Raw genomic sequence first — 27,926 nt, forward strand, 5'->3', positions numbered from 1 at the left:
AGTACAGATAATCTTTAATTCTACATATGAATCAAAGGATACTTTAATGCCACAGGCTGTAATACAACGCAGACACACCTGGCTGTCCAGCCAAGGCAGCCCAGGCAGCGCCCAGCACAGCCAGTTTGCTTCCACGTCTTGCTGGTGCAAAGGAAATAAAGTCTAAGCTGCAAATATAAGGCCTGTGCTTTGGTTCCTTCATTCTTAAGAAGGAATTTAATGGTCTTTACTTAGATTTGTGTGGCACATTTTTCCAGTTGACATAAATCTCCTCTGTCTGCCAGGGTGACAATTCTCCTCTTCTTTCTGTGTTCCGTATGCCATGAAAATTGGATCTTTCATAACTGTTAGCAGGCTAGAAGAACATTAAAAAACAGAAAAGAAAAAGGTGAAGGACTTTTCTCAAAACAGCTGCAACTTTGACAAAGGATAAAAATGACGAATTTTCCTCATATGCTGATTAATTATTGGGAAATATTCAACCATCAAACAAAATATTTTTTGTCTTCTTTTTTTCTATGGCTACATTTGAGGTTCAAGTCATATGAAAAAAGAAGTTGCACTTTGAATACGTTTCACAGCTGTCCTACATCAGGTGCCTGGTAAAGCACCAGCGATGTGCCCCCTTCCCCTTGCATACACACTTCCGATTCTGAAATAGTCTGCTACGTCAATCTTAAAACATGAATTACTCTAAAGGTATCGACCCTTATGAATTAGTCATATCATTAAGACAACTTAATGTGATGGTGCCTTTGTTAACAGGCATGGGAGAAAAGATGGTTTCTGAAGCAAATGGCTTGTCCCTAGCATATGGTCACCCTAGGAAGACCTTCATTCTGGTACAAACTGACCCAAGAGTCAGAATGAGAGAAATGCAGGCGTTCAAAATGCTTTATAAGGACATATCTGCAGTGAAGCTCACTGTTAGATCATACAGAAGTGGCATCTGAGAGGAGATAGGTGGAAAGTTAGAGTCTCACATCCACTGTGAGAATTAGGTAATTTCCCTAAGCACAACATAACTTCATACCTTGACTTAAGGTGTGAAGAGACAAGGCAGAAGCAGTGAAGTTGGCTCCTATCTTTCCACTTCTAAACTTCAGGCCATGAATAGGATTAAGGGGGGAAAAAAAGGCTCGAGCTCCAAAATCATAGAATCATAGAATCATAGAATGGTTGGAGTTGGAAGGGACCTTAAAAATCTTCGAGTTCCAACCTCCCTGCCATGGGCAGGGACACCTCCCACTAGAGCAGGTTGCTTAAAGCCCCATCCAACCTGGCCTTAAACACTTCCAGGGATGGGGCAGCCACAACTTCCCTGGGCAACCTGTTCCAGTGCTTCACCACCCTCACAGGAAAGAATTTCCTCCTAATATCTAATCTAAATCTCCCCTCTTCCAATTTAGAACTGTTACCCCTTGTCCTGTCACTACGCTCCCTGATAAAGAGTCCCTCTCCATTTCTCCTGTAGGCCCCCTTCAGGTACAGGAAGACAGCTATAAGGCTTCCTCAGAGCCTTCTCTTCTCCAGGCTGAACAACCCCAGCTCTCTCAGCCTGTCTTCATAGGAGAGGTGCTCCATCCCTCTGATCATTTTCGTGGTTCTCCGCTGGACCGATTCCAACAGGTCCATGTCCTTCCTGTGTTGAGGACTCCGGAGCTGGACACAGTATACCAGGAGGGGTCTCATGAGAGCAGAGGGGCAGAATCACCTCCCTCGACCTGCTGGCCACACTTCTTTTGATGCAGCCCAGGATGCAGTTGGCTTTCTGGGCTGTCAGCGTGCATTGCCAGCTCATGTCAAGCTTCTCATCCATAAGCACTTCCAAGTCCTTCTCCTCAGGGCTGCTCTCCAGCCATTCTCCGCCCAACTTCTACTTGTGCCTGGGATTGCCATGTCCCAGGTGCAGAACCCTGCACTTGGTTTGGTTGAAATTCATGAGGTTTGCACGGGTCCACCTCTCAAGCCTGTCCAGGTCCCTCCAGATGGCATCCCTTCCCTCCAGCGCGTCAGCTGTGCCACACAGCTTGGTGTCATCGGCAAACTTGCTGAGGGTGCACTCTATCCCACTGTCCATGTCACCAACAAAGATGTTAAACAGCACTGGTCCTAGTACTGACCCCTGAGGAACACCACTCGTCACTGGCTTCCACTTGGACATTGAGCCATTGACCACAACCCTTTGAGTGCAGCCATCCAACCAGTTCCTTATACACTAAGTGGTCCATCCATCAAATCCATGACTTTCCAATGTTGAGACCAGGATGTCGTGTGGGACAGTGATTGTTACAATACAAAAAAGAGAAGAGAAGCACAGAAACAGCTGTCCCAATGAATTATAGTGAAGCTGAACTAGAAGAAATAGATAAAGACAAAGGATATCACAAGATACAATTTTTTGCCTCAATTTTACAAGTAGTGACTTGAGAAAAAAAGGTATTTACAGTACACAAATAGTAGAAAAGCTAGCAAACCCGAAGAGCTAATTTGTTAATAACATGGAACACAGTTGGGTCTCTAAATGTAGCTGTAAAACATGAAAGAACATTCTTCAAAAAACAGTGACTGGCGATAATCGTACTTTAAAACATTCAATTTTTCCTGTTTTAGTTTAAGATTAGACTATAAGATTCAAGGGATATAAAAAGCAGATACAGAAGAGAAAGATGTTAAATATACAATATAAAATACGAGTAAATTCCAGCTCTCCAGCTGATCTTACCATCATCTGGGTAGAGTACAAAGCTTCTGATAAGGCCTCTGTGATCCTCTTCCTCTTCTTTCTGATGACACACATTCAGTCAGAAACACAGTGCAGGAAACTGCATCATACATGATAGTATAGTCCAAAATATCTAATTCCAGCATACAAGAGAGATGCTGGTATTGCTTACTTTCCCACTGAAACCAATCAATACAATAAAAATCCCAGTAGTCTTTCCTCTGACTTGCAAATTGTAACATACGTGAGATTAGCGGTGTTTCATAAAACCTCTACACTGATAAGAAGACCCTTTGATTCAGGGGCAAATAGAATAATATACTGCCAACAAGTTCCAGCAGCCTTATATTTTATGGTAGGGGAAGAAATATTTTTTCTGCTCACAATTTCTTTTCATTGGAAATAGAGATTCTGGGTAAGACCACTAGTGTATATTTAGCAACAAATACAGCAAACTTAGATAATGATTTAAACTATTAGTTTGGATCCAGCTATGAGCAAATTTGGAACATAAAATCAGAAGACAAAAAAATACTACATGTAGAAAACCTCAAGTTGTCACTTCTCCTTCTCCATGCACAAAATAGGAACAGCCTATGCTTAGGTGTATGTTTATGTTATTCCTGACAAATCACCGTTGGCATGAAGTTTCACCTAATAGTACTGTAAACTTTTAGCTGACTAAGGAACTTGAGTAAGCCATTTGTTTTTCTAATGTGAAAAAAAGGGGGTGGGGGGGTGGGGGGGTGGAGAAAAATGTCACTTTTTTCATAGTCTGTAAAACTGATTAGTTTTTTCAAGTTCAAAATTTTGGCAAGAAAAGTCAATTTTCACATCTACTTTTTATTTAATTAGATCTGAAGAGGATATTAGGATGAGCTGTTAACACCTTCATACTTACCTCTTCAGTATATTAAGCAAACTGGTCTGTTACTCACTTTTTGTGATAAGCAGTGGTGATGCAGAAGATCAGTAGGAAAACTAACAGTAAGACAGCAGCAGAAACTCCTCCAGCTATGTAGATAATAAAGAATTTATGATCCCAAGTTGCTAAAATATAATTGTAATAAATATGGTTAGTAATCTGTATAAACCAGCATGAACTTTTTATGACAAACTAAGTTGAAAATCAATTATTATGTAGAGACGCTATTCCAAGACAGCTCATGCCCAATATTCAGACCTCACAACCATTTCCTCATTTCTGAAACGTCTTTCTTATGCTGAACTAGCTCCTATGAAAGTTGTGACCGGGATGATCAAAGGTGAGTGAACACAGCACAGTTATATGAAAAAAACAGTGATGCCTTGTATAATCCTTTCCTATCTCCTTCCCTCCCTTGGTGAGAAATCAGTCCGTACATAAGTGACTGGATACATGGATAATAAAAGCACTTAGACTGCTGAAGTGAATGTTCTTGTCCTTGTAAAGGTTGTCCAATAAGAGATACCTGACAATCATTCAATACTTCCGTGGGCAACAAGGTATTTTTCAGAGTACCAGGAAGATCATGTCAGTCCTGAAGAGGTTTTCTATTCAGTACTGCACATGGTGTATCAGTTATTTTCTGCTTGAATTAAAAAAGAAATCTGTTCACATTTTGACAAAAATATTTCCACAGAAATTTCTCCCATTGTGATGGCTATTTTTTTCATAAACTAATACTGTACTTGCTTGGATGATGGATGTTAGAAAACTCACTCTATTTGTTCCAGCCTAAGCAAAAACCTCTTCTTTGAGATTTACAGTCAAGGCAGGAAAAGTTACATTTATAGTAATTTTGCTTAAAATACATTTTCTTCAATACTGAGTCACATCTCCAAATGAAGCTAAGGAGCAACACGTAATAATGAAAAAGTAGAGACAGGCTTCAAGGTATAAGTCAATATATTCTTATGTTGCTCAAGGTTATAGAGAGGTAATGTGAGATCATTCTCATTTTTGAGGTGAAAAAAGCTGGAGGAAAGAACAGGGATACTCAAAATCACACAGAAAGCCCACAACACAAGGCCTCAGCACAATTATCTTGCATTTAAAACACTTAAGAGTTTTCCTCTTGTCACAATTCCGAACTTGGTTAGTGGTAGCATTTCAACAACAACAGCAAAGTGTGTTAAACCACAGAACTTCAAGTCAGGTTTTTGCAGCCCACCACAGTGCCCTGCTTCCTGTTTCTCTTGTATCTTTGCCCTAGTGCTCTGCAGACTTCAGACTAATAGCACAAAAAGCAAGCAAACACAAATAGCATGCAATGAACACTTCTGTACATGGTGTATTTGTGGCTAACAGTATCAGCTACCACGGGAAACATCTTAGCCAAATGATCTTCTATCAGTCTCAAATGACCCTATACGTCAGCAGTGTCTTGAGAAGGCAAGCGCTGGTTGTGACTCTGCCCAGTTACCTACCAAAGAAGGTATGTTCTTTGCATAAACATGCATATTTCCTGCATATTTCCTGCATGTTCTTCGGTTTCTCAACATATAGGAGTAAAACAAAACAAGAACTCCAAAAAAGTGAGGATGCTCTGGGACAGAAAAGGAGTAATGCCTCTTGCATTACTTACTACAAGAGATGGTGATCATATCTTGTGGCAACAAACTTGTTTCTTGTGTTTCAGAGAAACACTAGAAATGTATTGGTGAACAGGGACTAAAAAACTGTCTTTAAGTTAGTCCCTCTTTAACGTTCCGCTCACTGTACAGAAGAAGATAGCATCTGAAGATGAAAGCACAGCTGCCCCAAAAAGCTTTCATTCTGGGCAGACAAGAAAGTTACATGCTCAATTCATAGATGAAGGAAAACTATCAGTATCACTAGCGACAGTAATCACAGCTAACCAGCTGCTGAACCATCACCAGGTGGCTTTTCTCTCCCAGATCAAAAAAGTTCCCAGCTTCTAATCTGGCTATCCTGAATACTGGTTGGGACTTGCTCAGGTACACCTCTTTAGTATTAATGTGCTCGTTTGAAAGGATAACAAAAAAAATACTGATTACAGAAGAGTCTTATCCTTGAATTCTAATGTTATTTTACTGGAAAGAAAAAAGAAAGAAAATCCTCTCAGAAGTTGTGCTGCTGAAGGTGTGTGACACAATAGAGACAGCTGCCTGATAACAAAAACTGATCTCTTTTGTATAATAACTGCATATTAAATCACTCTACTTCCAGCATGTCTTCAATTGCTGTGCACTTCAAATGACAGGATGGTGCATATAGCTATGTCCAAATTCAGGAAAAATTAGAATGTCTTTTTTTCCAAGTGTTTAGCTACCTGCCACAGAAAATCATTATCTGTGTCAGTGAGTAATTGTGGAAATAAGGGGAAAACACCCTGTAAGCAACAAAGAAAAAAAATTAAAATCTTTCATTTAATTATCATCAAGGATGGCTGAATCTGGATAGAGTTCCAGACTTCAGCAGCATCCCCACCCTTCAGTCTGAGCACTCCAGACCTCTTTTTTTTTTCCTGAAGTTTCACCTTCAGTTTTATCAGGTCAAGATAATAATCTCTGAGTTAATGAGTTTGAGAGCTGAGATTATCAGATGTCAGTTAAATTTGGGTGAGAAAAATCATTAGACTTTTTTTAGAACCGACAACAACTCAAAGCCCTTTTGCCTTTTCTCTTTTGAAGTGAGCAAAGCCTTCCTGAGACATTTGTTTTCTTTAATTATACAAAAGTTAGTAATTACTAACTTCAACATAACATTCAAGGTTTTGCAGAAACATGTCAGAGGCTTGTCATGTGTCTCTTTAGTTCTTGGGTTCTCATCAAAGGTGATATGCTGACAGGAGGCTATTAAATGTATTTTCAGCATCAGTACAATTTCTGTTAAGTATTACACAATGTGTCCCTCTCTCTTCCATTGTCGTAGCCTTGGCATTTTCTCTGCAAGATTGTGAAATTTTTTCGTGGGAAGGGAAGGTTTTGACCCTCAATGCTCTGACTTTGGTTTTGAGGAGGAAGCACTGATGGGCCAGACAGTTATTTCTTTTAACAAGAGATTTGAACTGCACTGTAAAGATCTTCATGTAACTTGTCACATGCCTTGCTGGACTGGCACGTTTGGTATGCTAACTAGACATCACTGAAATAGTTTTGCCCAAAACTGAAAGGCAGAAATCCAGCATGAATGCGGTCATGCCCAGAGAAAGGTGGTTTCTTGAGTAGAGACCAACAGACATGGACTGATATCTTGTGTTCATATTGGATGAATTCCCAAAGGAAGAAGGGAAGCTAATTTCACTCCTACCCTGATTCTCCTCACCCCTGACTGCAGCCTTATCTTCTGTCCGTTTTCTATGATGCAGAAATACTGCTGTCTCATCCCAGGTCAGAAGGACTTTATGATAACCCTCAATGACTGGAAAAGTCATTGCTTCTCTATGAAGATCATATTGAGTGCTATTGAAAGACATTAAAAGGGCAATTAGAGGCACAGTCAGCATGGATTCACAAAGGAAAAGTCCAATCTAATTTGATATCCTTTTATGATAAGGTCACCTGCATAGTAGATGAAGGGAACAAATGTCAGATTCTGCACCTGGGACGCAGTAATGTTGGGCACAAGTGCAAATTGGGAGAGGAGTGGCTGGAGAGCAGCCCTGCAGAAAGGGATGTGGGGATGCTGGTCACCAGCAGGCTCATCACGAGTCACAGTCTGCCCTGGCAGCCATGAGGGCAAACTGCATCCTGGGGTGCGTTAAATACAGCGTAACCAGCTGATGCAGCCTCACCCTGAGTACTGTGTGCAGTTCTGGGCCCCACAACTTAATTATATTAAGGTACTTTAATGCATCCAAAGGAGGGAAACAAAGCTGGTGAAAGGGCTAGTACAAACCATAATGTAATTCTGACTCCTAAACGTACTTTAAATACAACCACCAACCAGTTTTTTCAGATCTAGTGGGAACACACAGCAACACAAAATGTTTTTATTTTTCCTTGTCTAAGAGAGCTTGCTATCCTGCTCTTTGCTACAGCAAGAAAATAACCAAGTAAATCTTTTTAAAAATGGCTGGGTCTTCAAGGTGGACTAAGCATTTCTTTTTCAACCCTTCTAATTTTTCAGTTCTTTCATATGACATCTTCCCTTCTTTCCCAATCATCTAGCAAAATAATGCATGGATTTTAAGACTGTTTCCTTCCTTCAGAAACATGTTAAAAATGAAATCTGACCAAAAGAAAAAGCATGGTAAGTAAAAGTTAGTAATGTTTAGATGTGGAATCTGGTTACATGACCAATCTCTGTATTAATAGAATTTTTAGAAGGAGAAATATGGTGGAGAACACATCAGAAATTCATCCAAAGTCTCTTGAACCCATTATGTAATATTCAGCCTCCTGTTTCTATAGGTGTTGTCCAAGAAAAGCTGCACTTTACATACACATCTTGCTTTATGTGTTCCAGGTTTTGAGGTCAAAAAATATTTGCAGAAGACTCATTTCAGATTACTGAAAAACCACAATCACAATATTTAGTGGGATAGGATAGACAAACTTAATGACATTGAATGGATCTCATGGTTTTGTTTGCGCTGATGTTCGAAAATATTAAATGTAGCATGCCAACTTCTACTGATACAAATTCAAGAATATCACAGGCTTTTCCAAGACTTGAATACCTATTTCCCTCTCTGCATTTTTATTTCATAGCAATTCTATGCTGAATCTCCTGGCAAAAATACATTCACCTTTAGACAAGTAGTAAGTTGCTTCTTTCTACTGTTGCTTCGTTCTATTGTAGCACCTCTTTGAATCAGTAGGTTTGGAACTACTGTCAGTTCTGCAAATAATCCTGTGCTTTTATTTCCACCTCCTTTCACCCAGGATTCCTCCTCTTTAAAAATTCTTGGCATTGTATCAATGACAGCTTCTCAAAACAAAACAAAACAAAACAAAAGTTTCTTATCATTCCTCTTACTCTCAACATAAACAGTTTTCCCTCTTACGGTTTACAGTGCAGCTATTCTCCCAGATCCTAGACTCAATATTTTAAAACATCTCTGGAACTGGGCAAGGTGAGAAGATTTGCAGTACCCATGCAGAATCACACCAACAGAGTGAAAACATTGGAAGAGTTTGGTAGGAAATCCAAGCTAGAGTGTGGCTTAGCTGCAATGCTGAGCCGAAGAAAATGAAGGGACTGAACTGACAGAACACACACAAAAAAATAGCGTAGCAAGTTTCTGTCGCCACTTGGTTTATTCAAGCCACAGCTGTTGCATCAAGCAGAGTAAGTCACTCATGAGTTTATGAGAGACTTAACTGGTTATACCACAGGGAGAGGTGGGAGCTGATGCCTGGCCTGTCTCTCCTTTCCCCTTTGTGTTTCTCCATATCTCACTGGAAATATTAACTGTGTATTATGAAACTGTTCCAAACGTTAAAAAGAAATAACTGGAAATCCTTGACAATTCACTTCCTTTGGAATTAATGAAAATTCAACAAAATGCACTTCATAAGTGAGGGTTTAAAAGGGAGACAATGGGGTGTTCTTTGAATCATACTGTGCTTCAGCTTCTTCAATGGTTTCAGACATTTTTTTCTCCAAGAAACATGCATAACAATGCTGGCCTTGTTAGCACTAAAAATGATAAATCGGATTTGTTCCAGGAGCAAAAGAAGCATGGAAACTAAACTTCTTTTTTTTTAAGAAGAAATAGTTTGTGTAGGTAGAACTGACAATTCTTAAAGTTGTGGGGTTTTTTTGAACTCATTATATGCTTTCATTTCGGTATGAGAAGCACCGTACTTGGAGTAAACAGAAAATATTTCTATTGCTCTACAACTTGGATATTCTTGATTACATGAACATAGACAACATATTGAAATCTGAAAGTTTAAAATTATCAGAGGTGAGAGGAATTTTTCTCCTGATACCCCTTTTCTTTTCATCACATTCTACTCAATTTCATGGACTTTTATGGTCAAGTATTCAGAATAAAGCAGGTCAGCATTTTTTTTCCCAAGCACATTCTCCACTTCTCAATAAAAATATCATAGATCATGCATATTCCAAAGTTTCATACTTCATGCCATAGCTCTTAGTACTGCCAAAGAGAGGTCTACTAACATTTATTACCAGGAAGAAAAGCAGTACCCTCAAAAGATACCAGAGAGATGGACTGAGTGCTGCAATAGGAGAAGAAGGACTGGGGTGGTACAAGAACCACATCTTCAAAATGCATGCTATAGAGAAGAACCAAAACTGAGGGTTTTTTTCTGTCATAACAGAAAATAGAAGTAAAGGTGGGATTCAGCTCACAGTTTGAGAAATCTGTTTTAAGTGTCTACATGTAGAGACCTGAGTTCCCATTATAATCAAACTGTGACAACAGCTAAACCTAGAGAGCTTCTCAGCTCACCCTAAAGAAACTCCTTCCATGAATAAGGTAGAGGTTGTTTTATGAATTTTTACATTTTCGTATGAGTGTGTGCTCTTTGCCTTTGTTGGAAGATAGGTCTCTCCCCTGGGACCCTGCAGTGCACTCTGCTAATGGAGAATTCCCTTCATGGCTTCTTTGGGAGAATGCCCACCTCTCCCTGCAAACTCAAGCAGTCTCTTCTTTCAAAGTATCTCCTTCCAAACATCAAACCAGTTTCTCACAAACAGGTCTAAAGTCCTATAATGAAATAAGACAACTTTTAAACCAGCTTCTTTCTGTGGAAACAAGATAAATTGTTAAATTTGCTATCTTTTACATGCTGCTAATTGAAATGCGGTATTTTAAACAAATTCTCACTTGTTATTGAAGAGTTATTTTACATGGGTAAAAGCGTTAATAGCTCAGATGGTCCTATTGTAAAAACATTTACCACTTCCTCTTCTACTTACCAGCCACAGTAAAACTCATCACATAGGTTTTGTTTCTTCCAGTAGCTACGCAGCGGTACGTTGCAAAGTCAGAGTCAGTAATGTTTTGAATGATGATCATGGAGTTCGCCTGATCAGAACAATCCACCAGTGTACGCTCTTTGAAATCTGAACCAAAACTTTGCTTTCCTGATGGGTGACACAGAACAACAGTATCTACCTGATCTGCTTTAATCCTTTCCCACAACACTTGCTGCACTGAATCTCCAATTTCATAAGGGCAAGTAAAAGTGACATTTCCTCCTGGCTTGGTAAACATGTGATTAGTTTGTTTCTCAGATACTTCAAAAGCATCTGTGGAAAAAACACAAAGAACCAACAAAAACCTGCTTATAATTAATTCAAGTGAATTTTAGTATCAACAATTCCTGTATGGCAAATATTAATGAAATTGACTTACAGCAGAAAAGTACATCATTTGAACTATTGAAAAATACCATTTATACCTATCTATGACTATATTTTTGTGCACATTTACACAAAACAGTCTCTATGGAACTGGGAGGCTGCGATGACATTGCAAGGCTATTTCTATACATTTTGAGTACATGAATGCTTTATTAACAGTTTCAGCAAATATTCAACAGCATAAATTATTAAATTCATTATAGTCTTGTTCTACTTTCACACTAATTATAATAAGAAAATGGTTTGGTGTGACCCTAAGGACATGCATAAGTAAATTATGTTAAAAGACGTTCCAGCCTATGAACTACATTTCTCCCATTCACAAACTTCACCACTGAAATGAAAAAAAAAATTTCCCTTCATATGCTTATCTTGGGAAAAACCTGTGTGATGGTGAGGCTGTGGTAGCAAAGGAGACTTCCAGACAAATTCAAGACTTCCACCGCATATAAACCATAGATATAATACATCTTAAATATTTTTGACTGAAATCCCTGTGCTCTGAGTTGTTTTTAGTAATAGAATTCACTGTTTACAAATTGAAAATAATAATAATAATTTAAAGCTTCAGTAGAAGGAGTGTTAATGTTTCTGATATTCAGAGCATTTAATAACCACTTGGTTTCTAAGGTCAGCTTTGTAATGCCTATATGCCATAAGTTAGGGTTAGCACCGTCATCTTTTTGAAGACATCAACGTTGAAAAAGATTAATGATCACACTGCTTTTCCTGTACTGTAAAAGGACTGATCTTTCCAGCTCTTTCAAGCTCTTCAATGAATTTCTTCAACGAAGAGAATGCACTCTACGAGTGCAGAGGAGGGCAACGAAGCTGGTGAAGGGCCTGGAAAATAAATCATATGAAGAGCGGTTGAAGGAGCTGGGACTGTTTAGTATGAGGAAGAGGAGGCTGAGGGGAGACCTCATCACTCTCTACAACTACTTGAAAGGACACTGTAGAGAGGTTGGTGCTGGTCTCTTCGCACAGGTAATTAATGACAGAACGAGAGGGAATGGCTTCAAGCTCCAGCAGGGTAGGTTTAGACTGAACATTAGGAAATAATTTTTCACAGAAAGAGTGGTCGGGCATTGGAATAGGCTGCCCAGGGAGGTGGTTGAGTCACCATCCCTGGATGTGTTTAAGAGCCGTTTAGATGTGGTGTTGGGGGATATGGTATAGGGGAGAACTTTGTAGAGTAGGGTAGGTGGTTGGACTCGATGATCCCAAGGGTCTCTTCCAACCTAGACGATGCTACGATTCTTTTTTTTATTAGATGTCTTTAAGCCAAAAATGTCACTACTATATATTTTTTATGTGTTTGCTGCTATCTACGGTGGCAATGGGAAGCAGAGACAAATTATGTTGGAAAAATGACAGTCATAAAATGCAACAAAATCTGTTTATAAAAAAAAGTTTTAAAATTAAGGTGTAGCCAGATTCGTGGGATGGGATGGTTACAGTAGCACTCTGGGTGGAACTGAATACACTGTAGGAAAAAGATATATTTAGATCCTCCTTGATATAACATTTTTATCAAAAATCTATGGCAAAAATTCCCAGTAAACTGTATTGCTTTGGATGCTGGTAGTGCCAGGGTTGTCAAAATTGTAGGTACTGGAGAAATTGATACAGATTGGCCTAGCTCACCTCCTAAGATAGGTGCAAATAGTAGGATCTCATGCAGATAAGCATACTACCCTGAATCTGGGAATAAGTGATTCCATTCACGTTGTCAGGATGGAGACTTCATTATGGAAGTCTGTGACTTCTGAGACGTGCACAGTCTCTGTGAAACAGTGAATGAAAAAGACTAGCCTGCAATTTTTTATCAATGGAACGCAGCACAGAAAAATTACATTCCCTCTGCCTTTGGAGACCAGAAGTATGATTAAAACATTGAAATGTTGAAAGACAAAAGGAACTGTGTCTAATGAGTTTACCTAAAAAAAAATTAATGAAGAACTTGAAGATCTATGTAGACTGCAATCAAGAAGACAGAAAGTTAATGATTGACAAGGATGGAAGAGAGATAAATTCACTAACCCAAACAGAAGGTACAACACAGTGAAGCTAATTAACTCCTTGGACAGCTTGCCAAAGACAGTTGAATTTCTATTACTGAAGACGGCTGCCAAGGCTGGATAATCATTTAAGATAGCACGCTAGTTCCAGCAAGAATATACTCATGGAAGTCTAAGCATTATTCAAATCAGACTACTATGATGGGACTCTACACTTGCAAAATATGTTCCTTGAAGTGCAGCCCCTCAAAAGTCACTACACTAGAAAATGTAATTTTTTTCATAACAGCTAGGAAAGAGGGGTAAATGAAAAGGTAATTGAAACCAATTCTCTCTCTTGCCCATCACATTCTAACAGGTCAGATCTTTAACTCCTGCCCCCCTTTCCAGACCAGTAACTTCCAGCAAATATCCTTCCCTGAGAAATCATGTCTTCTTCACTGTGCAGTCTTTGCTGTATTCTTCAGCTATGAGCAAACCCTACTGCTAACTGTGCTCTCCTTAGGAGCCTTGAAGTCTCCCCATCTGTTCCTGGGTCCATCCTTGCCGTCCTATTCATTTCATACCAATGTTGCCACGAACTCTGGGTGTTTCTCCTATCTAAAAACGCTTATTGGGGAAATTACATGTATGATGATGATACCTCCCAGCTTCCAGAGGATTCCCACCTGACCCAAAGGGCAGCAACCTGCCCTTGTGTAAAAAACAGCCTTCTTCCCTGCTGCCCTCCTGCACATTTGCTAGAAAAATATACATTATACATACAGTGAACTGACAACAAGAAGTTAAAACATTTTCCATCAAAATCATGAAAATCCCTTCTGTCTTAAAATTTATTAGTTAACTTTGTATGTTGTATTTGACAAACAATATATCACAGTTTCCCAATAATATATAATACTACAACATACTATAATATACTGTAACAGGTACATTACAAAGCAAAGATTGCCTTGCGACTTCAGTGAAGAATTTCCAGGTATAAATCTTGATATATTTGTGTAATTTTCTGGTATACAAATAATATGTTACTCGTGAGAACTATGTAAAAGGGCCAAATTAAAAGAGAAAAAGGTTTGAGATTCTTGGCTGCTGTGCATTCTATCATAAACATTTTCAAACACAGACACTATGACACATTTTATTTTTTTGTACTGCAAGTATATTTTACTTGACAGAATGCAGCAACATTCAAGTATTTTCACTCTTGATGAAAGATGTAAGTTGCTCCCCTTCTTGCACTATGATACCTTGCAGAAATTAAATGATTATGTAAGGCACATGCAGTGGAGAATCAGGCCTACGTAGTTCTAATTAAATCTTCCAAGCACACTGAAGTGTTCCAGGCCTTTGTTTTAAGCAATTGTCCCATTTTATTTTGACACCAGCATCAGCATAGTTCTTTCCTCCCCCCTCTCCTCTGTTCAACCACTTTCTTTATTTAGCACCTTTCTGAACACAGTTTCTTTGCTTTCAGCCTGGTAAGCGTAGGATGAGAACCTCCCGCTTTGAGAAATACTTCTATGGGCAAAAGGCACATGGCACACCCACATATGTTCACCCCACACACGCACAACCCAAGGTGACACCATGTGTGAACATTTCAGAAATGCTAAAAAAAAAAAGTATCATTGCATTTGATAAAAATAGACTTCTCCTGCCTCTGCTCATTCCGGCCACTGCCACTCCTGCCTGCTCTGCCCCCTGTCATGGCCATGTCATCTTGCCTCCTGGACAGAAAGTGGGAGGAGGTGACAAGCCCTCACAATAGGTGCACTTGCCTCTGCTTAGAAAAGAAGTGCTCTGGATTTGATATCCTCCCCACATCTCTTTTGGCATAAAGTTATCTCATCATATTTTGCAATTACACTTTTTTTCCATCAACTTTAGGGCCATGAGACATATAAAGGAGAAAAAAAATGTAGGCTTTCCTATTTTAAAAAACATAATCTTTCCATATTTTTCTTGGAAAACAAATCTCAGAAATATAGAGCTATTAAAGAGAGTAAACCAACTTCCCAGGATTTAAAGGATCAAGCAACAAAAATGAAATTCTGCAGCAGGGAAATTGTTGAAATTAAGAAATTCCTTTTGGAAGGAAAATAAATTAATGGTCTAATCTTCCTTTCCCCCTGCTATACCTAGTCCCTTTGCTACAGGCAAGTAAAAGTCAAAATCAACATCACGTAAAAGTTTGGTCCCCATTCTTCTGGGTAAAGACTTTATATGCTTTGTCTCCTGTCATTCTTTCAGTCTTGATAGGATTAGCTGGTTTTGTTTCTTCAAAGGAAAGCTACTTAAACAGCTGGACTTGTTTTCAGCCAGTTTATTAATTTTTAAAGTCAGTATATGTGACATTTTAATTACTCAGACATCCCAACATACAGACATTTTCCACATGCTCCCAGGTACCACAAGGTCAGGACAAGCTCACGCTGCTCAGACTGATGGTAACATAGTTACCTTCAGAGTAGCTACCCTTAGGAAGTAATGCTCTCCATCAGAAATAACTAATGACCTTAGGATATTTTTCAAAACCACAAAGCTAACTTAGCTCTACAGCAGAGACAAGTTCCCAAGTCCCACTTGGTTTGCTGAAGCTCTGCATAAAAACACAATCTTCTTCCTCTGCTTATAATAAGAAGTGAGAAAATAAATTGCAAATGAGAAGGAGGCTTAAATTTTTATGAAGATGAGCTTTCTCCAGGGCTTTTCTTCGCACCAAGAAAACCAACTTTCAGATGAGAAAAGACTTCAAGACCGACCCCTTCACCCTTCTTGAATAAGCTAAATATGGATTATATTTAGCTCCTAAACTAGTGTCTTCCAAGTGTATTAACAAATACCATGCAATTTTGTTGAGTTTCTAAAAAAAATGTTTTTGCCCTTTTTTGAATGAGACAGGAAAATATGGATGTAAAGCTATTAAAAACATGGGACAATAAAGATCTTAATTTCTAATGAGCTGCTGACACCAGTTCTACAATCAAACTCAGAAACGAGCAGTAGTGAGGTGTTTGAAAGGGATTTATTTTTCTAATTGCGACTATTGGGATCATAAAATGAAAGTATTTACACTCCTTTGCCCTTAAAACATCCTTTTAATATATATTAAGTTATATTGTAACAATTTCGTGAGTCTTTCTGTACAAATTATTAATCCTGCATGATGTTATAAACACTGCATGCAATTTTAATTCACCTGCCACCTTCTGTTTGTTTACCCATATTCCACTCCTCTTTGGTGTTATTTTACTCTTTTAAACTGAACTTTAATTATCTAGAGTGCAAAAAAAAAAAGAAGAATCCAAAGAGAGGGAGAGAGAAAGAGTACGGTGCTAGTAAGAGTGAGAAAATCGTCCTCTCTTCAGGTATAAACATTCATAAACGCCCAGCAAGGAGAACTTGGTTGTTGGGGAAGAAGTCATTGGATAAAAGCAAAAAAACCCATAAAAACAGGATTCATCTGCAGGAGAGTCTTGAAGATATGAGTTCAAAATCTCAAATTTTCATTCTCTCTAGGAATTTCATTACTTCAGGATGAAGGGAGTTTACCAGCAATAGAAGGTCAATGAGCAGAGAGGTGGAGTGACACAGGACACCGTGCTCAGGGTTCAGTTATTGTTAATGATTTGACAGTGGATGAAGAGAAATGCTATACTGAGAAACCACGTCACAGCATACTTGCATATGTGTGCATTTGTGCCTACCTGCTCACATCTTCCATGAGGCTCCTGAGTGTCAGACTTCAGGCAGAGCAGAGGATAGCAGAGGATATCATGTTTTAAGCCACAAAGAAAAAAGGCAGGAGCAAGGGGAAGGGAAAGGGTGTGGAAAATGAAACTGGCTCCTAAGGACAACTATTTCAATCAGTGTTTCTCAGGAGGAAAAGCCAAGGGTCCCAAGGCAATGGACAGGGTACACACCAGTGCTGCCCAGCCACAGAAGTGTTATAACACCCAGGAGTGCAGCATGAGGAGACTCTATGGGGTATCGCTGCCCTGCATCTCAGATCCTAGTTATTCTTTTTAATGGATTGTTTTATTGACTGAAAAGATACTGAAGAAGAAGGAAATATACAGTTTATTTCTTAATAAGTTTGTTATGCAGCTTGATACCAGGTAAGAAAATGAAAGAAATCAATATAACATCAGTACTTTTTACTGAATGTTTCTTTTCCATTTCTTTTTGTCCTTATTAAGTTATAAATTATATCCCTGTCTGACAGGCCAGTTGAAAGAAAGGTTCATCATTAGAAATATAAGCAGCAGCAGAACTTCTGCAGACAGGAAAATTTCAGAACTTAAAATATTAATCACCTCTTAGTGATTTGCTTTAGAGCATTTGGAAGTTGAACTATCTGAATTTGTAATTCCTTTTACCCTATGCTTTTCACCTATCTCTGTTCATTCCATAACTTAACATGTATTTCCCCAAATAAAATATTGTCCAGTCCATGCTAGTCAGTACTACCTCCTTAATTTTGAATATTTTAAAGCTGTCACTGTGCACTTCCTATTTTCCCCTGCAATTGCATCCTGTAATGATTTCCAAATACCATTAAATCAAAATTTCACCCCTCACATTTACACTTTCAGAAAAAAAAAAAAGAAGTCATAAAAATTTTGGATCTGGATTTAACTACTGGGTTCCACAACAGTTATGGTTGATAGTAGAGATAATACCATACCTTAGGTCAGCAGATGAACACATGAGAAGTGAGAGTCATCCGCAAATTATCACACAACAGCAAGTCAGTTAATAACTATAGTATCAAGCTGACATGCAATGCACGTTCATCAAAACAATGCTCATAAGGAACATATAAAACAACCTTTCTAATTTTATCTTACTTTGGTAAAGACACAACAGTCCTCATGGGTACTGAATGTTACAATTTTTTTTCCTTAACGTAGCATATTCTGATGCAAACAAAGTAACCAAGAGTACATAACAACATCATTATTCTTAGTAACTAACTGAACATTCAAAATGGTAAGGAATAAAAAGATAAAAAGAGGGAAAAAAGTCAAAAAATCCCCAGTGCCGAATAAAAGGATCTGGATGCTCTGATCACTAGCCAAATAAAATCAAAAATGTTATTGCATTGTCTGTTTCCAAAAGACAAATTTTCTCAGGTATGCCAACAGAGAGTCATATACAAGACAAAGGAGGCATTATTCTGCTTCATATAGCAATAGTAAGACCTTAGATGGAACATGGTGCTTCATTCTATGTAACTTATTTTAATAAGGTTATATACAAACTGGAAAAAATTCTAATGAGAACAAGCATGATGAAATTTAGAATCATGAACTAAGAAGAAAAGTTAAAAGAACTGTATTTGCTTTGTACTGATGACTGAAGGCTGGCAAAATGAGAGCCTGCCTTTTTTTCAAAGGGAAGGCTATAGTGAATAAACAAGAGATACGTAGGTTAGCTATAATGGGAAAAAAAATCTCCTTATAAGGCTTCTAGAATGACTACACAAGGATATTATGCATGCATTTCCAAATGGGAATTGGTGAGAGACAATACAGATATGCTTATCCTGCCTCAGAACACAGAGGTGGATGAAATGAATTTGGAATGTCTCTTCCAGCCTCAGTTTTCCAAAATTCTATAATTCCTTCTGATCTAAGCTTTTCCTTCAGAAAGGAAGAGGAGATATCTGCTCTACTCCCAACAGGGCTGGTTTGGGCTTTTTCCCCTGGCCTTTGCTACTGAAGGGGTATCCAATCCTTAGTTCATCACAGAAGATAAAAAGTAAGAAAAGCAGCATTTAACAGGTCAATAATCACAGCAGAGGTGTGAAAAAGGCAGCTTCACTTGCCTCCATGCTCTTGCTTTCTAATTAGGTGCTGACAGCTGTGGTTGACGCTGTGTAAGATATAGAGATAGTCCTTGCTCTGGGGAGCTCAGCGTCTAAGAGTCGAAGAATGAAGATCCCTCAGGATTAGTTCTTGCTTCCATGTGCTTTAAAGGGCTGATAATTTTTCACTGTAGACCTATGAATCACATTCTAAATTGAGACAGAGATAAATAGAAAGCAAGCTATTTCAGGTGGATAGGGACTTGAAAAAAATCTATGCAACGTGCTTCTTTTGGCAGGCAGAAGAACATTAATATAGAAGTAAGTGCTGAGTGGCACGGATATCATCACACTAGCTAAGAATAGAAAAGCTCTGTGTCTGCTATCACAGAAGAGGTTGATCACTCTATTTAAAATATGGGAGCACTTCATGGCACATCTGGCATTTAAATACTGTATTAATGAACTTCCATTCTTATTCAGAGTTGCTAGCAAAACATACCCCCTGAGCAAATGGTCCATTGTCACTGAGTGACAGAAAAACACATTTACACATGATTTAAAAAAAAAAAAAATTAAAAAAGAACAATTTCCAATCTTAAAACAGAAAAAAAAAACCCAAACCAACCCAAAAAAACCCCACACCAGACCAACCAATTGTGAAACTCTGCATAACTCACATTATGGATGTAAAAGCCACTACGAACATCAAAAGAATATTTCCCATTCTATTCAGAGAATAGAATGGGATTTTTTAAGTCAAACTAGTACTATTTAAATGCCTAACTGAAATAAACTCCTGAGAATATAAACCTAAGTTTCATAATATACAGAAATTCATGTTAGAATTCAACAGTTTTGAAAAGCAAATAAACAGAGGACAAAAATATTCCTGGTAATTTTAACTACATTCACTCTTTACGTAAATAAATATACAACACTGCTCTGCCATAAAGGTCAGTTTTCATTTAAACAGTTTATATATCACATAATTCTTCACTGCTGAAGAATTTTGACTTTCTATCTAGATGTGTAGCAATGTCATAGTGTATAGAGTAGAAAAACATCAGTTTGTGATCTCTCTAATGACGTTTATTGTATTCTATATTTTAATTTAAATTTGCATTGTAAATTTGTTCGTCATGTATTTTAAGATTGCTCATCTAACTTTAAGTGAGTTCTGCATCACAAAGCTCTTCACAAGTAGCCTTACTTTGCCTCTTAAACAGTTTTTGTCTACAGTCAATCATCTCTGATTCTGTTAACTTTAAAAAAATCAATATTCTGACTACACACTTTAATGGAAACTTAAAAACCCTTAATTCAGGGATTGTTATATTTTGATGTAATGCAACCTAGAGAACTAACTATTAATACGACCAAGTGTTTTGGGAGGATGTGTGAAGCACGTGAAACCAGATGTACTTACCAGTACTTTGCAAGACAGAATGAATCATAAGATAGTTTGTAGTTGCGTAGGAGGCATCAATCCAGTGGTCTGGTAATGTGAAAAGTATTGCACTGAACTGCAGCTGACAAAGAAATGCCTCATACTTTCATAAGGGCAAGACACAAAAGGGCAAGATTATCATCATGGGCAATGACAACACAAAGCTATAACCAAGTAGTAATAGTACATCATGTATCATCACCGGTATGAGAGTGCAATAGGAAAAAAGTTTCATGTAGCGTCTATATAGGAAGTCTAAATTAAACCCATTAAGTTCAACAAAGTATTGGACCTGGTAGACATTTTAAAACTAAATTATCAGTAATTTATTTTGCTAGGTTGGGAATAAGACAGAAATAAACTTCAGATTTGTAGAAGTCTGAAGATCTTGATGTATAGATATTAAAGGAAATTGTATTTTGAACCAACAATTGTTTACTGATCTTTTCTTAACATTTTCTGTTGATATATATATCCTCTTTATAGTGCTCCATGGAGTCAAGAATGGCTGAAAAAGAACAGACAAAGCTAAGAACTTAAAGGCACGATATGCATGACAGGATAACAGGACCAGACCTTAATTTCTGTTGAAAAAATGATGAAGAGGCCAGAATAATTCCTTCAACTCTTTTTCTGTGACTTATTCAAACTCAGTAAAAATCCCTTCAAAGATAAGTAACTTGTTCTGATGGGCTCTGATGAATTAAGAGAGAAGAACCAAAGGACTGCCAACAGGTTTGGAAAAGGATCAAGTAAACAAATGGATTATGTCTCAAGTATCCATAGGTAAGCAAAGATCTGGACAAACCAGAAAAAGACAAAGGGTATAGTATGAAGAAAAAAGGAATTTTGCCAATACTTCTTCCCATTCCTTTGTAAATTAAAGTCATTCAAATATCCATTCCGAAGTGCTAGGGACTGGAAATGTATCCTTTCTCTGTACACATTTCTTAGCAAAAGTTTATCATTTAAAAAAAAAAAAAAAAGAAAGAAAGAAAGAAGTAAGCTTGCAGAATTCCTGCTGCTTTTTTGCTATTGTTAGGTACATGGTTGGCAATTGGCAAAATGACACAGCAAAGTACTGTGCTTTGAGTGGCGACCTGGGATGATGGTTAAGCATGCACCTCCGTACACACCGGCCCAATAGACTGACCGAGTACACTGCTTTCTCAGTTGCTCTTTCATTTGAAAGTAAAATTACACTTGCAGCTTTAAATGCTTTCTCTTCCAGGCAGCAAACATATGAAATAACATCTTTTTGATGATCAACAGTTCCTGTGTGACGTCTCCAACACCAGTGCTTCTTCTATTAGTAGTGCTCCTCACATTTTATACGGCACTCAAAATCAGTCTTCAGACATACATGTCTAAGCACTGTATATAAGAAGCTACAGATCATCCTTGAACTGTTCATGAAGAAAGGTGAACTAAAACTACTGACTATTGCTATAAAATCATTGCATCTTATAAAAAAGTGTACAAGGATTTTTCTCTGAAAGTATGAGTTTTGTTTGCTTAGTGCAGGAGTACTTGTGACTCATAAAATGTGGGAACAATAAGGGGAAAAAAAATGCCTTGAATTCTGTTCTGAAAACTGTTGAATATATGTTCACATTACAGGAAAACAGAAGCAACAGATTCACCTGGTTGGAAAATATCTTCCTGTGGGATAACTACACTATTCTTTGCCAATATATTAAGATGTAACAACGGCAGAACATACTCTCAATTTCTTCACAATTATGGTACAGAATTTCAGCACTGCATCCACTTTTAAAAATGTCCTGTAACTACATAACTTGTGAAGTTTCCAATATAATATCCTGAGTATTATTGCTTTTCTGTCAGTATATTTCAGTAACTGCCCAATAAAGAAAGCATGGATAACATTGTACAGTCTGCAAGAGTTCTTCCTCACCTATTTCATAGATGTCATAGGAAATCTTTAGCCAAAATTTAAGGCAAAAAGAACAAAATATGTCCCAATATTTTTATTATATATCCTGATACAGCTCCATGACTAAGCTTAGACCACATCTAGTAAAAAAAAAAAAATCAATTACTACAATAATTACATCAAAAATTTGATATAAGTGGTGATTTACCACCACTTCTAGGATCTTCCATCTGCCACTAATGCAGACCGCTATAATGAGAGCTATAACCTCCTCTGTCTCCTGGGATCTCAGATCCTTATGACAGCTCAGCCACTGTTTATCCAAGATTAATCTTTTGGGGGTTTTGTTTTGTTTTTTTAAACTTTTGTCCCTGATTGAAAATAATCAGGTTCACCACACCTAGACCATGGCAGGGTGAACTGCTCTTCTGCAACCCGAGACTAAAGCAGGAGCAGAGTCCTAAACAGAGTTTCTCCAGTATTATTTTGCCACCTCATACACTGCAAATCTGTTGTGATCTTTTAGTCACTCAATAGTATCTTTAATCACATATGAAAGAGTGTAACCACAGTGGACTTTTTATTTATAAAGCTGCCTTTACTCTAAAGGGAAATAAATTGGGATGTTGTCAAAATACTAATAAAAAGAAACATGCTTAATGCTTTTCAAATACTCGACTTTTTTCTTCTCTTTCTGTGTTTTTGTTTAAAAAAGAAAGTCATGGTCCCCAAACTTTTTTAACTGCTTGATCTTGTAGTGTCAGGGGTCTTGTTAACACTTAAGTTGCTGGATCTAGTGACACTACTGTAACCGTTAGACACTACTTCAAATATATTCTCATTAAGCATCAGCCCCTCAGGCTTCAAATTATGCAAATGAAAAATGTTGACAAATTAGAATCATACCAATTTTACTCATTTTGTGTTTGTAATTTTAAAAAATTATACAAAGCACATGGGAAAGCAGAATCAGACTCATGACCTCGAAGTTGACTAGAGCAGCTTCGAACAGTTTGAGTGCAAAAACATTCATTGTTTTGCAAGCTAGCAAAAGCTAATCCAAGATACTTTATCCAAATGTATGTAACTTCCAGCAGATATGATTGCCATGTGAAGAACATTTCACCTTATACTTTAATTAAGAATCTCTATCATGGGTATAATGCCATATGGCATTATTTCCATTTATTTCCACTACTTCTATTCAATGGAAATTCTGAAAGCAAATCATATATCCTGTATCTATATTCTGTCACCAGCTTTCACTGAAGTGTGTGCTGCAAAATCCTCAGTGGCATGCTTACCTACTTAAGTTGGTGCATAAATGTCTCTTGGTCCCTCAGCAATAGGTCAATATAGATAAATCCTGACAATTTTCAATGCCCTGGTAGCACAAATTAAATTATAAACCAGGCTTCAGTTGAGATTGACAGAAGAACCTTAATAACATCAACTTAACTTCCTCTGTGCCATTTTACCAGAGCAAACTTAAGTTTCATGTTGAATATTATGTGACAACAAAGTTGCATCCATTTAAAGGCAGATAAAACTCTAGCTTAGCCAACTAATCTTTAAAACTAAAGCAACAAATTGCAAAACATTATACACCAGGCAAGTCTTTAAAAAAAAAAAAAAAACCTCAGAAAAAAATAAGCCACACATTAGTCTATTAAAAGTTTGTTGATTAACTGTCATAAACAGAAGAAATTGATTTTGCAGTAAGTTGTTTATTTGTCTGGGGTAGTGTAGGTAAATTAATGTTTTCAGAAAAGTAATGTCTATTGGGAATCAATAAATCTTAAATCTCAACCAAAGAAAACGATGTAATTGAAAAAAAAGTTTTAATTGCCTATAAAATGATCTTTCTAGTAGGTTGGCCAGATTTCTTTATCGCAGAGAATATTAGATTCCTTAAAAACCACTTCATTTTCCAAGACATCAACTATTTGTGTGTATTAATCCTATAGAACAAGATCCATATCCAGTGAAATTATGAGACTAACATTCAGCTTTCTCAAAGCTTTTTCCCTGGTGCAGAATTAAAGATTAACATCAGTGTCCTAATTTTACCAGTTGGACGACAAAGAAGAAAAATTATATTTCTAGTGTCAGCAGCAAGAGAAAATACTGACTGCATTGAAGGGAATTTGAAGTTTACTGTTGATTTAGTCAAAGTATGATGTCATCCAGGGACTTTAAAATATTTAGTACTTATGAATGTGTTAGTAAAGTAAGATAAAGCCTGATTGATAACAGCTCTTCTATAACTGCTACATAAATAATTAGCATCTCTAAACTTAGGTTTTAATAATGTTTAATTTTCAGTGCAGATTGAAGTAGTAACATTTTATCTTCCCTGGTGATACACTATATTCTCTTCAGGTCAATGTATATAAAGATCATCTTTATACGCGTTTATTGGCAGCTGAGCAGGATTGATTGTTCCTGTTCTCAGAAACCTTGATTCTTTAAATGGAAAATGATTAATTTCTATTCAACATTATTATGTCCCTCTGTAGTAGAATTAAATTGATATACTTGAAAAATTGCGAGTTTGTTGGTTTGTTTGTTAGGTTTGTGTTTTAGCATGTTTAAACCAAAAGAGGAATCTTACATACTGAGAATACTGAATCCCAGAGTATTATTTAAAACAACATACCTCTGACAACTGATCCACTTTTTGTGTGGTTTACAGTATGCTGAACTCTGTAAGTGGATTACCTAATAAAGGTATTGGAGTGAAGGGTAACATCCCACTAGAAAGTGACTGCCTTGTTTCTTGCGTCATTTCAGATTAACCCTAGCCAGTACATACAGGAATAAATAGCTGAGATCAGTACTGCCTCATCCAGGAAAAGGACTAAATGAGCTTGCAGATCTCTACTGCTTCTAACTTTTAGGATTTTATAGAAAACAAACCCAATGGCTCAGCACTGCCAGAACTCAGGTTGGACCAAACCACATAAGAGAACTAGTTTGCCTGTTCCTTTTTGTAAACAGCAACCTGTATTTCCAGATCTTAGCTTATTTGAATGCAACCGAAAAGTATGTTTCTAATGCCTACAGTTGCATTAATTTTGTGCACTAAAAGGACTGCCAGAAAAAAAGAAACTAGGGAGCTAGTACTTCAGTAACATTACTTACATAATAAAAAAGACACCAGAGCAAAGCGAGCATTCAGAGATACCACTAAAGTATCACAATGGAGGAACTCTGACCTGGACCACAAGCCCACCCTAACGGACCCCACTCAACTCTTTCACTAGTAGGAAGTTCCCTCTTCATGTGAATGACTGTGAATTGTACAGTTACGCCAGTGTGCCACAACGGGGAAAATCGTTTCAGGTTCAAACTATCTTACCTAACTCAACAATCTGTGGGAGACGATAACTTTTTTCAAAGTCAGGGCAATAACTTGTGTGTGGCTTAATTTCTGAATTGATGAGCAGCAAAGTTTGCTAATAAAAAGCTAGCAGAGATAGGAAGACAGATTGGGATTCCTATTTCTTCAGTGTCATCAACAAACGTGCTGGCTAAAATCAAGTTTCAAAAACCTTCAGTGATGAAGGCAGGAACAATATACCTTCAATTTTTGAGGTTTAGATATCTCCTACATGAGTCAGGTCCACTGTTTCATTGTAACATTGAAATTACAGATATATAGATAAAATAAGATTGAAATTAAGACTCTGGAGGATTAGTCTAGGAAAAGAACAGTCATTTTTATCTTCTGGTCTTTCAAATGCTAGGAACTAAATTTTCCTTTCAACCTATTCTTTCCTAGCTGCGAAATACAATAAAATATTGAATGAAGTCTGTTTTCACTCTGGAGGATTGGAAAGAGGAACAGATTATTTCTACATGCACAGTATCAAACCAACAAACCAATAACCAAAACTATCTTTTGAAGGCTATTCTGTCATATGTACATAATGATATTCTAAGGAATTCTATCAGAGAAGTTTGGTAATTTGCATCAGAGTTGCCAGTTGACCATGCATGGAAACATACTAGAAAAGGGTTTTCTCGTCTTAGTCATACAGCTGGAAAGAAACCCAATTGGATGAGTGGTCAGGTAATTAGAGAGCCTTTCAAAAGTACACAGGCAGCTACACAGAAAGTACACGGGCATAACTTGATCTTTCTCTTTCTTTCTTCCCTTTCCATCTTTAAAAAAGTCTCCTTTTAAAGAAAAGGTCTTTTTTTGTTCATTTAAACTTTCCTACTTCCCTCCTTTTTGTTGCCACAGCATTCCTAAATGGTTATTTTGTTCCTGAAAAGCAAGCACAGAAGAGATTCTAGAAAATAAAAACAAAACCAAACCAAACCAACAACAAGAAAATCATAGTTTCAGACTGGGAATACTCTCACCATATAACATAGTGATAAAAACATAGTATCCTCCATAGATAGTCACAAGGTTCATCCATGTAATTTCATGGATAGTTGTGATTTAATGCTCTGCAGATATCCTATATCTTGTTGAAATGCTATGAAAACCTTGTCCCAATGGAAATATCGCTACTGCAATGACCGTAAGTACCTGAAGTCTGCCATGTAATACATTGCTGCTGTGACATCTGTCCATCTCCTCCGGTTCTCCTCCTTACTTCCCGCATCTCTTAAAACAACCTTTTGTCAAGGTAATATATTTCTTTTCTGTTGTGCTAGTTCTTTCCCCAAAATTACTCCATTTCTGCATGCTATATAACTGAAAAGAAAAATTACAATGCCAAGATACTCCCTCAATTGGCATGGATTTCTGTTTAGCATATCAGAAATTTAAAAAACAATGAGAGATGTACTTACCTGGCTGAATAATTTCTATTACTTTTTCCCAAACTCCATCTGGGTAAGTTACAATAGAGCAAAAGTAAAGACCAACATCCTCCAAAGTGCTCTTGATGAAGGATAAGGACTTGTCTTCCCTGGAAGCATTTTCAAAATAAATTCTTCCATTGTATTTGTCTTCGATATGTATGCCATAGATTGGATGCAAGACAGCTATATTTTCTTTATGAGTTACATTAAATTTCACCCAGGATGTCTGGATTATCACGGCATGTTTTGGATATATGCATTCCAGTTTCACCTTCTCAGTAAGTTTGACAGTTGAATCCACAAACTTTCCTTCCACGTTGACTAAAACACACACAGAAGTTCAGTTTCAGAATTAATATAACTGAAAACTGAAATTCTAGAAAAACTCAGAAACAACTTTGGCAGCACTACAAGCAAAGCACTGAAGAAAAAGGTGACTAAAAAAAACCCAAACCCTAGACATTATTATTACTTTTAACTTGAGGATATCATCAAACAATTAAAATTTGTCTGAACCACATGGTAATGCACTTGTGAATTGTGATTATATGTGTCACGATGCAATTAAAAAAAAGAAAGATGTTAGCTAGGAATAAGAAAGCAACCTTACTTCTACAAAGCTGGAGAACAGCAATGAAGAGAACTGCGTGGTCCATCTTGAAGAACACTGGAATCAGTGACAGTAGCGTGACATGGTTTTATTCATTCTCTGCGCACCATGTGCCCTTCTCACAGGATGCTTTTATTTTTGAAATATGAAAAACATAATGAGCTTTTTACTTTCACATTCTAAGAAGCATGAAGTTTGAGGTCTCAGTGCAGTTGCATCAGAGAGGGACTTAATTCCTATCAAAATCTACCTCAGAGTAGTTTGCATTACTAATCAATCTCTAGCAATATGCACAAATACTAT

At 37.4% G+C, this 27,926-nt stretch overlaps 1 protein-coding gene across 1 annotated transcript; it reads right to left on the bottom strand.

Moving 5' to 3' along the window:
• On the bottom strand, window positions 1–27,669 carry CD226 (CD226 molecule). Its single transcript, XM_074146872.1, has 6 exons — window positions 27,624–27,669; window positions 27,002–27,334; window positions 10,566–10,898; window positions 3,664–3,775; window positions 2,726–2,789; window positions 1–355 (listed from the first exon to the last, which is right to left on the bottom strand). The coding sequence occupies exons 1-6, from the start codon at window positions 27,667–27,669 to the stop codon at window positions 227–229; spliced, it is 1,017 nt and encodes a 338-aa protein (XP_074002973.1). The 3' UTR covers window positions 1–226.
• Window positions 27,670–27,926: the final 257 nt, after the last annotated feature.

The sequence above is a fragment of the Numenius arquata genome, chromosome 4 (genome assembly GCF_964106895.1).
Source record: "Numenius arquata chromosome 4, bNumArq3.hap1.1, whole genome shotgun sequence".
NCBI lineage: Eukaryota > Metazoa > Chordata > Aves > Charadriiformes > Scolopacidae > Numenius > Numenius arquata.